Source organism: Camelus ferus, chromosome 4, assembly GCF_009834535.1.
Source record: "Camelus ferus isolate YT-003-E chromosome 4, BCGSAC_Cfer_1.0, whole genome shotgun sequence".
Classification (NCBI taxonomy): Eukaryota; Metazoa; Chordata; class Mammalia; order Artiodactyla; family Camelidae; genus Camelus; species Camelus ferus.
Genome location: NC_045699.1, coordinates 48424611 through 48438062, shown reverse-complemented (window position 1 = coordinate 48438062; position 13452 = coordinate 48424611). Strand labels below are relative to the sequence as shown.

The 13452-nt window shown below is 38.4% G+C and overlaps 1 protein-coding gene across 4 annotated transcripts in view; it reads left to right on the top strand.

The window, feature by feature from the left end:
• Window positions 1-13452, top strand: part of BAAT (bile acid-CoA:amino acid N-acyltransferase) — a 46037-nt gene that overhangs the window by 20819 nt on the left and 11766 nt on the right. For 2 of the 4 annotated variants that reach the window (XM_014559740.2, XM_032478087.1), the window contains exon 4: window positions 12166-12190. In XM_014559740.2, coding sequence (XP_014415226.2) covers window positions 12166-12190 — 25 coding nt within the window. Of the gene's footprint in view, window positions 1-11549; window positions 11673-12165; window positions 12191-13452 lie in introns of those variants that run through there. The other 2 variants (XM_014559739.2, XM_006185248.3) reach the window with 2 other exon arrangements.

Genomic DNA, 13452 nt, shown 5'->3' with positions numbered 1-13452 from the left:
CAGGATGAAAATGCCTGAGAATGAACACCTCACTAAACCCCATCTCAGGAACAGTCCTTAAACAATAAGTGGCAGAAGTTGGTAAATTAATATCCCAACTCTCTTGTCCTCACGATGGAATCACTTTGAGGCACATGTTCTGCACTGACCCCGGAGTTCCCCAGTGGGTTCATTGCCAGTGACCCACAGTGGCAGCTGACTGGATGATGCACCCTTTCAGGCTTCCTTCCCTACCCCATCTCACTTCCCCGTTCCCCTGTTTTTGGTTTCTGGGATCATCTCCCAAATTAACTACTTGCCTTCAAATCCTCATCTTAGGGTCTGATATGAGGGAGACTTGAATTCAGACACTTGTGTAAGCTGTTTTCAGATGGGTTTCTGTCATGCAGCTTTCATGAAATTTGAAAACATGGAAATTCTTGGTGAGCTATTTTTATTGGGATAGAGAGGACAGAAAATGGAGTGCAATTGGCTAATGAGTAGAGGGGAAAAGAGGAGGTGGAGACTGTTGCAAAATTTCTAGGCAAAAGCAACTGGATCGTGGTTCATGTTCTGCTTATGATGCATGTTTTGTTTTTGTTGCTGATTTTTTATACACTTCCACGTTTATTGTAGTTCACAATAGTCAAGATACGGAAATAATCTAAGTGGCCCTCAATGGATTAGCAAATTAAAAAAAAATATATATATATACACATACAACGGAATACTACTCAGCCTTAATTAAAAAGGAAATTCTGCCATTTGCAACAACGTGGATGGACCTTGAGGACATTATGCTAAGTGAGGTAAGTCAGATAGAAAGACAAATACTGTATAATATCCCTTATATGTGGAATCTAAAACACAAAACAAAACAAAATACTGAACTGGAGAAAACAGAATGGAATGATGGTTACCAAAGGCTGGCAGTGGGGTGAGGGGATGGGAGCGATGCTGTATAAGGGTATGTACTTGCAACTAGTAGTTAAATAATTCCTAGAGCTCTAATATAGAGTACGAGGGTTATGAACAATAAAACTGCTGTTTTTGTCATTAATTTTAAGTTAATATTTTTGACTTTGAGACATCTTGGAATGGTCACTGAATCCCAAATTAATAAAGAAGAGATGATGTGTTAATGTATAAGCTTGAGCTAAAAGCAACCAAAACTTAAAAAGCCTTTTTCGCTATTGCAGAGATTGGCACTAACCTTGAGGTACTGTTCAGAAGAAACCAAGATTCTGCAGTTAAAATACACATTTATTACCTCAGAGTTCTATCCCCTAATTTGACTCAAGTCTAATTATCAAGCTTGGTTATTAAAAAATTAACTAAATTGTATTCATTATTTAGATTTCAATCACATGTATGTAAATGCCATGACATAAAAAATGGATCCAAATTTTTTCTAATACTTTGAGACTGAAACTTGTTTATTATTTCAAGCGATCCTTGCCATATTGTCTGCTCTGTATTTACTGGAGGCTTGCATTTGACTTCTAGGATCAAGGGTCAAAGTTAGAATGCCAAGAACAAAATGTACCTCCCCTAGGCTTTCAGCAATGCTGGGACTGTGTGGGCATAAAATCATACTGAGCAGATGCTGCTAAACATTTTTTCTTAAATCCCACAACACAATATTTTAATTTTTGCTTTAAGGAATCTGATGCATTTTAAAGGACAACTAAAGACAAAAATGGTCTTTCCTATTTACTCATATGTTTATTATTTCTAGTAGTTCTCCATTATCTCCTGGATATCTGAGTTTCTGTTTGGTATCATTTTTCTTTTGTATGAAGAACTTCACTTAACAGTTCTGCTGGCAATAGAACTTTCAGTTTACTTTCATCTGTTTATTCTTTCTTTTTCTAAAAAGAGAAATAGATATCTTATTGAAAACTTTATAATATGATATAAAGAGGTTCACATCACAAAAGAATGTCAACAAATTATCGATTAGCTCCAGTGATGTGCTGGTAAATGCATATAACACATGACTAAAAAAAGTATGTATTATAAATTTTATTGATATAAAGGATTATAGAACACAATTTAAAAATAATATTAAAACATGAAATAGTCCTTAATGTCCATTTTATACAGCTAGTTGATTCTCACAGAAGGCTCTCACTCTTGTATCCATAGCTGACCAATGGTTTCAATTCAACTGTCGTTTGACAAACAGAGCTCTATTTCAATTTATTTTCCAATAAATTCATTGTCATTAAATCTGATATGTGATCTACTGTTACATAATTTCTCACCCTACTACAAACTGTACTCATTAAATTAAAACTTCTTTAGCTTTAGCACTACATATGTTGTTTGTCAGTGATATGAGTGATGAATCAGATTCAAATACTGGAATATTTCCTCAATTTTCTGTGCTATTCCCAGTGTCATGGCCACTGACACTACAAAAAAGTCTTTATTCTTTTTTTTTAATTCTTGAATAACATTTTCACTGGATATAGAATTCTGGGTTGACACTACTTTTAAAGAATGTCTTTGTCACCTCTGTTTCTGATTAGATGTTAGCTATCAAAGTGTTGTTCATCCACATGTAATGTGTTATTTTTATCTGACTGCTTTCAAAACTTTCTGTTTATCTATGGTTTTTAGCAGTTAGAATATGATCTTCTTAGGTGTGATTTTCTTTGAACTTATCTTGCTTGGGGTTAATTTCTTGAATCTATAAATTTAGATATTTCCCCCAACGTTGGGGATTTTCAGATATTATTTCTTCAAGTAATTTCTCTGCTCTGTTCTGTTTTCTTCTTCTAGAAATGCAAACACATGCACTTTAGACTTTTCTTTGGATATTTTCCTACAAGTCCCTAAGACTATATTTTTCCCATTTTCTTTTCAGTTTTTTTCCTTTCTCTCCTTCATGTTGGGTAATTCCTACTGACGAGTTCTCAAGTTTTGGACCATTTTTTTTCTAACTCCCATCTTCTATTAAACTTATCTTATGTTTTTCTCCCAAAGACTTAATTTTTTTAGTTCTACTATTTCCATTTTTTGGTATAGTTTTTTTTTGAAGTGTAGTTAAGAGATATTATTATGTTAGTTTCAGGTGTATCACATGGTGATTCAATATTTAGATACATTACAAATCATCATCATAATAAGTTTGGTAATCATCTGTCACCATACAAAATTATTACAGTATTACTGATTATATACTCTATGCTGTACATTACATCCCCTCTTATTTATTTTATAATGGGAATCTGTACCTCTTAATTCCTTTCGCCTATTTCACCTAACCCCTACCCATCTCCTCTCTGGCAACCACCCATTTAATTTCTGTGTCTATAAGTCTGTTCCTGTTTTGAGTTTAGAATACATATACAAGTGAAATCAAATGACTTATTTCACTTAGCATAATACCCTCTAGACCTATCTGCGTTGTCACAAATGGCAGCATTTTATTCTTTTTATGGCTGAGTGTTATTCCACTGTTAACAGGCATGCCTCAGAGATATGCTGACTACCACAATAAAGTGAATATCACAATAAAGCAAGTCACATGAATTTTTTGGTTTCCCAGTGCATGTAAAAATTACGTTTACACTAAACTGTAGTCTATTAAGTGTGCAATAACATTATATCTAAAAAAAGTGTCCTTAACTTAGTGAAAAATACTTTATTGCTAAAAAATGTTAGCCATCATCTGAGCCTTCAATGAGTCATAATCTATTTGCTGGTGGTGGAAATTTCTTTATTTTTTATTTTTTGGAAATTTCTTAGAATAAGACAACAATGAAGCTTGCCCCATCCATTGACTCTTCCTGTCACAATTTTTTTTTTTGTAGCATGCAACGCTGTTTGATAGCATTTTACCTTACCCACAGTACAACTTCTTTCAAAATTGGAGTCAATCCTCTCAATATAATATATAGTATTGTATTAGTTTCATGTGTACAACATAGTGATTCAAAATTTTTATAGATTATACTCTATTTAAAGTTATTATAAAGTATTTGCTATATTCCCTATGGTAATACAATATATCCTTGTAGCTGATTTATTTTAATACATAGTAGTTTTTACCTCTTAATCCTCTCCCCCTATTTTGCCCCTTCTTCCTTCCTTCTCCCCACTAGTAACCACTAGTTTGTTTCCTAGATCTGTGAGTCTGTTTCTTTTTTGTTGTATTCACTAGTTTGTTTTATTTTTTAGATTCTGTATATAAGTGATAACATACAGTATTTGTCTGACTTATTGGTTTATGATTTTAAACATTTATAATAGTGCATATAGGTCTTAAGTTTTACTCTTGCTCCGGGTCCCACATATGTAGAGCATAGGCTTGTACACTACAAAAGCCCACCTTCTATAGAAGAGTTCTCAATAACAGCTCTGGCTAGTTGCAAGAAAGTCTGGGAAATGTAGTCTAGCCCAGGAGGAAAAGAAAATGAGTATTTGTTGAATACATCATGGTCTTTAACCTTTCAATCTCATCACAAAAGAAACCTTAATAACTTTCAGATCGTCATATTCTTTAACCTACTTGATATCAGTGAGGATGTGCATTATTTGCCTTAAATTATCAAGTGTCAGCTTTCAGGATTTTAGATGATCTAGTGCAGTGTTTTAAAATTTTATGTTTTACTTTTGATACACAAGATGATTTTAGATGGTTCTGAAACATTCTTACTTAAATGGTTAGTCATTAATGATAATGCATAGCAGAAATTACTGTCTTATCCAATCTATGATTTCATTAATGTTATTATTTAGGATGAGGTTAAGACAAAAGGAAATATATTTTAAAAATTAAACAAAGTAAATTCCACATTTACTCATTGTAACTTAGATATATAAAAACATAATATTCTTTTTTTTAATTGAAGTATTGGTGACTGAAAATATTAAATTAGTTTCAGGTGTACAAAATACCAATTCAGTATTTTATAGATTACACAAAATACAAAGTTATTATAAAATATTGACTATATTCCCTATGCTGTACATTACATCCCTGTAACTTATTTGTCTTATGAATAGTAGTTTGTATCTCTTAATTCCCTACACGTATTTCTTTTATTTATTTATTTTTTCCATTTTTTAAATTGAAGTACAGTCAGTTTAAAATGTGTCAATTTCTGGTGTACAACATAATGTTTCAGTCATAGATATACATACGTATATGCCTTTTTATCTTCTTTTTCATTATAGGTTACTACAAGATATTGAATATAGTTCCCTGTGCTGTACAGTAGAACCTTGCTGTTTATCTATTTTATATATAGTAGTTAGTATCTGCAAATCTCAAGCTCCCAATTTATCCTTCCACCCATCCTTTCCCCTGGTAACCCCAAGTTTGTTTTCTATGTCTGCTGGCACACATTTTGCCTCTCCCCCAGCCTCACTCCCTTCCGGTAACCACTGGCTTGTTCTCTGTATCTGTGAGTTTGTTTCTTTTTTGTTATATTTGATCATTTGTTTGTTTGTTTTTTAAAGATTCCACATATAAATGAAAATATGCACTACTTGTCTTTCTCTCTCTGACTTATTTCACTTATCATAATACCCTCCAGGTCTATTCATGTTACTGCAAATAGCAAGTATCGTTCTTTTTATGGCTGAGAAATATTTCATTTTATAAATGTGCATATACATAATGAATAAAGAAGAAAATACATGTATATATCTGTCGATGGGGCAGGTTAGGTTGCTTCTGTATCTTGGATATTGTATGTAATGCTGTTATGAACTTTTGGGTACATATGTCTTTTTGAATTAGAGTTTTGCTTTTCTTTGGACTAATACCCAGGAGTGGGATTGCTGAATTGTATGGTAGTTGTATCCCTTAATTGGTTTTTCTAGTTAGAGTTGACTTTATGATTTTTGTCTTTTAAACTTCGTACTAAATTTTTAAAGTGGTTGATCCACTGCCTTTACTATATATTTACCTTTACCAGTGAGAATTTTCCCCTTATATATTTTCTTATTTCTTGCTAGGGTCTGTTTCTTCACTTAAAGAAGCCCTTTTAACGTTTCTTGTAAGGCTGGTTTAGTGGTGACGAACTCTTAGTTTTCGCTTGTCTGGAAAACTCTCTTTCTCCTTCAATTCTGAATGATAACCTTGCCAACTAGAATATCCTTAATTTTAGGTTTTTTCCTTTCATCTCTTTAAATATATCATGCCACTACCTTCTGCCCTGCAAAGCTTCTTCTGAAAAATCAACTGATAGCATTATGCAGGTTCCCTCATATATGACTCTCTGTTTTTCTCTTGCTGCTTTTAGGATTCACTCTTTATCATTAACTTTTGTCATTTTAATTGTAATATGTCTTGGTGAGGGTCTCTTTGGATTCATCTTGTTTGGGACGCTCTGTGATTCTTGTGCCTGGATATTTGTTTCCTTCTTCAAGTTGGGAAAGTTTTTAGCCAAGTTTTCATAAAATAAATTTTCTGACCCTTTCTTTCTTCTTTTATTGGGACCCCTATGATGCAAATGTTAGGATGCTTGATGTCCCAGAGGTCTCTTAAAGTATCCTCATTAAAGAAATTTTTTAAAAAAGAAAAAAATAATAAAGTATCCTCATTAAAAACCTTTTTTTTTCTTTTTTCTTTTCTGATTGGGTGACTTTCACTCTTCCGTCTTCCAGGTCACTTCTGTATCACTAAATCTGCTGTTAATTTCCTTTAGTGTATACTTTATTTCATTTATTGTATTCTTCTGCTCTGATTGGTTCTTTATACATTTTTCTAGTTCTTTTTTGAAGTTCTCATGTATTCCTCTGTTCTTTTTTTGAGTTTAGTGAACATTTTTATGACCATTACTTTGAATTATTTGTCAGGTAAATTACTTATCTAAGTTTCATTAGGGTCCCCACCCCCCGGGGTTTATTGTGTTCTTTGGTTTGGAATATATCCTTCTGTTTTCTCATTTTGTTTGGCTTTCTCTGTCTCTATGAAATTAGGAGAAACAGTCACCTATCTGAGTCTTGAATGTATGTCCTTTGTGGGAGCATCTCTATGTAGTCTGTGTGCCCAGTGACTTTTGTGGGAAAACTTGATCTGATCTGAAGCATGCGTGGGCCAGATCTTTTTCTGGGGCACACTGAGGCCATTGCCTTGGTGGGGGTGGGCTGGAGCTTGGGGGGGTGGGGGGCCAGAGCTGGAGCCTGGCATGGGCTGGGGCTTCTCCTGAGTTGCCCTGGTGGCTGCCACTTTTGCAGAGGTAGACTGAAATCAGAGGAGCTTTATTTAAAGCCCAGTGCAAGCTGCAGCATCTCCTTTGGTGTGATGGTGGCCACTGCCTTGGCAGAGAGCAGGACTGGAGCTGGAAGGACTGGAGCTGGAGCCTGCTGGAGGCAGGCTGGGGCTGTCTTGGCAGGCCAGCCAGAGCAGCGGCACTTTTTAATCTGCCACCTCTGTGCTGGGATTGGGAGCAAGCAAGTCTGTGCGCATGCCCTTTAAAAGTATTCTTGGTTTCCTACAGCCATCTGGTAAGCCTCACTGGTTTTCAAAACCAGCCAAGAGGCTTGCCTTCCCAGCACCAGACCCCAATGTGGGGCATGAACCCCTCACTCCTTTGGGTGGATTCCAAGCTTGTGATATCTGCCTCCTCTTCTGGGTTGCTCCCTGGTGGTGTGGGTCCTGGCTAGATCACTTCTCATCTCTACCAGTCTCCGTGTGGTTTTGTCTTTATATCCTTGGTTGTAGAAGAGCTGTTTGCCTGGGCTTCAGGTTGTTTTTGGAGAGAATTGTTCTACGCGTCGTTGTAGTTCTGTTCTGTTTGTGGGAGGAGGTGACCTCAGGGTCTTCCCACTTCACCATTGATCCCTCTTCCTCTTTAATTTTATGTAATAGAATAGGCTTCCTTTCAAACACCTGTTTCCAATAATGGTGGCAGGGAAAGAAACATAAACCAGTTCATTAAATGTATCTTAATTTTTTCCTGTTTAATATAGCCCAAGTTCAGGTAAATAATTAGTTCGAAGTTCAGATACTAGCAGAAATGTTTATTTCCTTCAAAGACATCCTCTACCCACTTCAAATCTGGGTTCAGGAGGGCTTGTGTATTCTCAGGGCAAGAGAATTGGGCAGGAACCCTGGATCAAATAACTCTTTTTGGCCAGCTTCTCAATCCTAGTGGAAGTATAACTCATCTGGTCTCCAGGCGTTGACCTCTTGTGTATCTGCACTCATAATACATGGTTTATTTTCTCAGAATGGTCAAGGCTGGGTAGTAAACTCACTCTCACCCTCTGGGTCAGGTGGCAAAACCACTCATTTCCTCTAGGTTTGCCACACTTGGCTTTCATTGTCCTTCAAAATTCTCTGAGTTGTGTCTTTTATCAGGTTTCTGGTAGATCCTCACACCCCATATCCTCTGCTAAAGGGTCAGCTCACACATTTCCGTAATGATCCTGGGGAGGTTTGCTAGCCTTCAGCTCTCAGCTCCTTTCATGCCCATCATTGTAGATATGGGAACTTTCAGAACCCTTTCACACAACAGGAGTGTGGAAAAAAACTTGTGTGTGCTATTTTTGTATCTCCCTCTGCCTAAACTTTACACAATATCCCGTTTTACTCTGCTTTCCAGAACTCCAAACAGGAAGCAGGACAAAATCTTCCTCTGTGGTTTGCAGTCTCTCATAATCCAGTCCCACCTTTGGTCAAGGCCTAGGCCTTTTTTCTAGGCAGGGATACTTTCTTTCCTAGGACAACGAGGCCCAGGGTCTAATCTTAATATAATAAAGCTTCAGAGGAAGAATGAAACAATTACTGACAATATGAATACTTTGGGAGGTATTAAGAAAGATTGTTTTTGCCTTATAAGCAGTAGGTCAGAGAGTACACAGATATGGCTTAAACTTATGCAGGTACTGCTTAATAACTGAAATTTTTGAAATACTGATCTGTCAGCCTTCTCACTTTATAGCTAAGTAATAGGGGCTCAGAGAAAGTTTTACAATAAATTAATAGCAGGGCTGGGATCAGAACCCTGGGATGTAGCCCTAAATTTTCTCTGTTATATTATGTTGAGATTTTTTTTTCCCAACAGGCTGTTAAACTCTATTCTTTGGAAATTTGAAATAAATTTTGCTGTATACACTAACACTGTTTTTGCCTTAGGAGAGCTAGAAACACTTCAATTTCTACATTTACTCCTGTTTACGGAAAACATTTTTTAGGTTCTAATGATGATTAGAAACATTGTTGGGTCTGTCACTGAAAGGGAGTCACACTTCTCCACTGATTGTGTTGTGTCTCTGTGGTAGCTCAGTGAAATCCCTTAAGTACACCTGGGGACTTCCACCCATTGGAATAATCTTTATTCCATAATCACTTATTTTTGCCTCTCTTTTGAAGGAAACCAGGACACGTCATCCCCTAACAGGTCTCTTTGACATAGAAAGTATTAGCACTTAGAAAAATAGCAGATGCAAGAGAGGCCCTCTGATTCCCCACCACACCTCCTTTTTTCCTGAAAGTAGGAGATTAAACTCCCAGATGGAAGCCTATACCAGGAGGAAAGTAAACTTCTTATCATCAAGGACAAGAGGTTGAGATTGAGAGAATTCTATACCAATAGACCTTGTTGTATTGCTCTTTTGTTTTTTTGTGTGTGTTTTTTTTGTTGTTGTTGTTGTTGGGGGGAGGTAATTAAGTTTATTTATTCTTGGAGGAGGTACTGGGGATCAAACCCAGGACCTCATGTATGCCAAACATGAGCTATACCCTCCCCCTCAATAGACCTTATTAAAAAAAATTCTAATCTTCCTTTAGGCTCCCCACGTAGTGTAGTTATTTTTCCACAATTGTCTCTCTTTGTCTGACCTAATAAAAAAGCAAGTACTTTTTTTGCCATTTCTTTGGGTCTTCATTCTTGTTAGGGCTCCTATGTCACACAAAATTTATACTAAATAAATTTGTATGCTTCTTTCCCATTAATCTGTCTTACGTCAGTTAAATTTTACTCTAAGAGTGTGTGTGTATATATACTTTCCCTCTCTCTCTTTCTATGTATAGAGATAGAGAGGATAGAGAGAGAGAGAGAGAGACAGACAGACAGACAAAGACAGAGAGTCAGATATTTTAAGGACTTGGCTCTTATGATTGTGGGGGCTGGAAATCTGCAGGGCAGACCAGCAGGCTGGAGTCTCAGGGACAGATTGATGTTGCAGTCTTGTGTCTGCAACATTGGTAAGTTGGAGGTAGAATTCCTTCTTCCTCAGAGGACCTCAGTCTTTTCTGCATGATTCACATCTGTTATTGACAACTGCTAATGCCTCCCCTGTGCATGGTTGGCATCTTACTGCCCAGTGCTCCCACCAACATCTCCACTCCTAATTTGCTACATCCTTTAAGGGTCCATGGAGTGCCAGGTTCCCTGGTGTCTTCTGTTCTAGGCAGCAGATTGAAGAAGCTTGACTCTGCCAGTTTAAAATACATCTCACTTTATTACCTGAGTATTGAAGCATTGTGACTTTCTCCCCTTTCCTGTGCTTCTCTTAGAGTCTTAGTAAAAACAACAGTATTTCTGCTGCATTCCTCCCAAGCCTACCTCCCTTCCTTGGATCTAGTCCTGGGAATTAGTCATTAAGCTAGGAGCTTGCTATCCTGCCAACATACTTCTCATCCAGTGTGAGAGCTGTGTGCCAAAACAGTCCTCTTCTCCCAGACATTCCAATCTGCCCATGACTGTCAACATCAGCCCCTTCTCCCCAAGGCTTATGTTTCACTTTTAATACATTTTATCGCACAACTGTCATTGTACAAGTTAGAAAGCTGAAGCCCAAGGAAAGGTAAACTTTGACTTTGCCGGAGGTCAATTACAATGATAGATGTAAAGGAGTCAGGGTTCCAGTCTGTCTCTCTGATTCTAGACACCAGCTACACCTCACTGGCTGTAAGCAATGCAAAAATCAAAGACACAGTACCCTTCCTCAAAGAGTTCACAACCTGGAAGCACAGTCTACAATATGTAGCTTGGATCACTTGTACGTTTTGACAATGGATGTTGACTGATGGGATTAGCAATGGGTCAGATTTCAGACGTTGTGGTCCTGAGGAGGCATTTTGCATGGTTTCTGCTGTCCCTTGGAAGAGTGATTTGCAAACTAGGCTATGTATTAGAATCTGCTGTTAAAAGTACAGATCCCAGAAGCTTTTTCAAACCTATCAAGTCAGAATCTCCAGGTGAGGGGTGCAGAATCTTTATTTAACAGAATCCTAAGATGAGTCTTAAACCCACACCACTCTGAAGACGGATATTTGGGACTCACCTACTTAAAAACTATCAAAAAGGCAGCTGCCTAAGAGACCACTGACTTAAAGGAGGAGCTAGACAGGAACTGAAGCAAAGGAGAATAGAGCCAGGTGATGAGAGGTGGCGTCAAGGGAAGAGGCTTAGAAATCGGACCTGTGTGATAAAATAAAGACTCCATTGTGAAACACCTAGACTGAAAGGCACACCAGCTAGACTGAGCCAATGCCCAGCCCCTTTGGCAGCAGGTGCTGGTAGCCCTGCCACTAGGGACTTGGGAGAAAAAAAAAAAAAAAAAAGGAGCAGCTGGTGGTTTCTATGGAGACAATTTCAACTTTGAACAGTAGGCTGGAGTATTTTGAATGACCTAAATTAGCAAGCAACAGGCAAGTGTCCAGTGCTTCTAGCCGGCTCAGTAAGCCATCCTGCTCCTGTCTGCTTCCTGGGGCTGAATTCAAGGTGAGTCGGGGCTGTCACGGCCTAGTAGAAAAGCTCTGCTTTCTGATTTCAGCAGCAGGGCGCCTGGGAAGGCTGCTTTCATCTTGCTGTGTGTGTTCTCTCACCTCAGTGGGTAGCACAGTTCTCCGAAGAGCCAATAATTACCGTGCCGGGCGGTTTATTTCTCAAATGCAGATTTACTTCAGATGCACCAACCTAACCAAAAGATTGTTTAGAGACTATTTGGGAGGCAAAATGCACACTTGACTGCAAAAGTCAGGGTCCAGCTAATGTGAGCTAACAGAGAGATTGTTTCTTGACACAAGGAATTTTTCTCTGGGATTTATTGCTTGGGAGGAGGGAGTGCTGTGATGGAGAAAGGAAAACAACAATGTCCCAAGGGAACGGAATTTTTGTTTCTTGATTAGTAACAGTAATTTGAACTTCTACGAGTGACCTTTTGCTCTCTTTTATTCTTTGTGTCCTGCCTTCTGATGTGTTGATGTCCTGCCAGTTCCTGACCACCCTTCCTCTAACAGGTCAGGCTCTCCCAGTGGTGCAGGCTTGATCTCCGCCTTCATCCTGGGAGTCTGGAGGTCTGAAACCTGCTCAACAACGTGGCTTTCAGCTTTCAGACCCTATCAGGTTGCTTCCATTTTGCCAAAGGTTCCCTGTCCAACTGCCATGAGACGACACTTGTGTGAGGCAGCTGAGTTCTTGTTTCTTTCCCCCTGGCTGCTTTGTGTCTTTGGTTTCAATAACAGTCCGCAGTGTGCAGAGTCCTGCCTTCTGCTGCAAAGAAGTGAGGAAGCCTGGGGATTTTATTGCATTGGCTTTTGAGGAGTCTCCCATCTTCAGAAATAGCCTAGACGAATTCAGCTGGGCTTCTCTTCTATCTTCACACTCTCTCTGAGATATGTCACTCAGTGTTTTCCCTTGTTCATCTATTATTTATTCTTTCACTTAATTCCTCAAACATTTACCGAGCAATCACTATGTGTCTGGCATTACTCCAGGAACTGAGGAATAGGGTGTTGAACAAGGTAAACTGTTCCCATCAGAGCAGTGCTATCCAATAGAATATTCTGTGATGATGGGAGTGTTCGATATCCAGATGGTCCGCTACAGTAGCCACCAATTACACGTGGCTAATGAGCAATTAAAATGTGGTTCGTGTGACTGAGGAGCTAAATTATAGATTTTTTGTATTTTTAATGAATTGAAAATTAATTAGCTGCATGTACAAAGGGACAGACAGATAAGGAAGCAGATTTTTACAATACCATATGCTAAGTTTGTCATGAGATGGTTGGTTAGACTAGTAAATAGATTGGGGTGAAAGGCTTTGATTGAATTAAATGATCAAGGGCGTCAAGCACAAAGGGAAGTCCACGTCCAAGACTGACAGACTCAGCGGGAAAAGAAATAATGAGCCCCTTTAAATTCAGACAGTTTATTGCTTATGTAGATAGTGAAGGCAAGAGAAGCCAAGGGTGCAGGTGTCTGGGTCCTTGTCTCACACACCAAAAGGATGGCACTGAAACAAAAAGAACCAGGCATCTTCACAGTTGTGAGATACCCTGTGGGTGAGGAGCCGACCCAGACTGCAGCCCAGGGGTCCCAGAGCCTGCAGCTCTGCCCTGAAGGGGTGCAGGGATGAGAAGAAAAGTCCTGTGCCTCTCCAGAACCAGGGAAGTGGGTGGGAAAACCGCCTCATGGTGGCTCCCACCAGACTGGGAGAGACAGATGGGAAAACAGTCTCACGAAGCCTCTTTTGAAGAAAACTTATCTTGTCATGTTT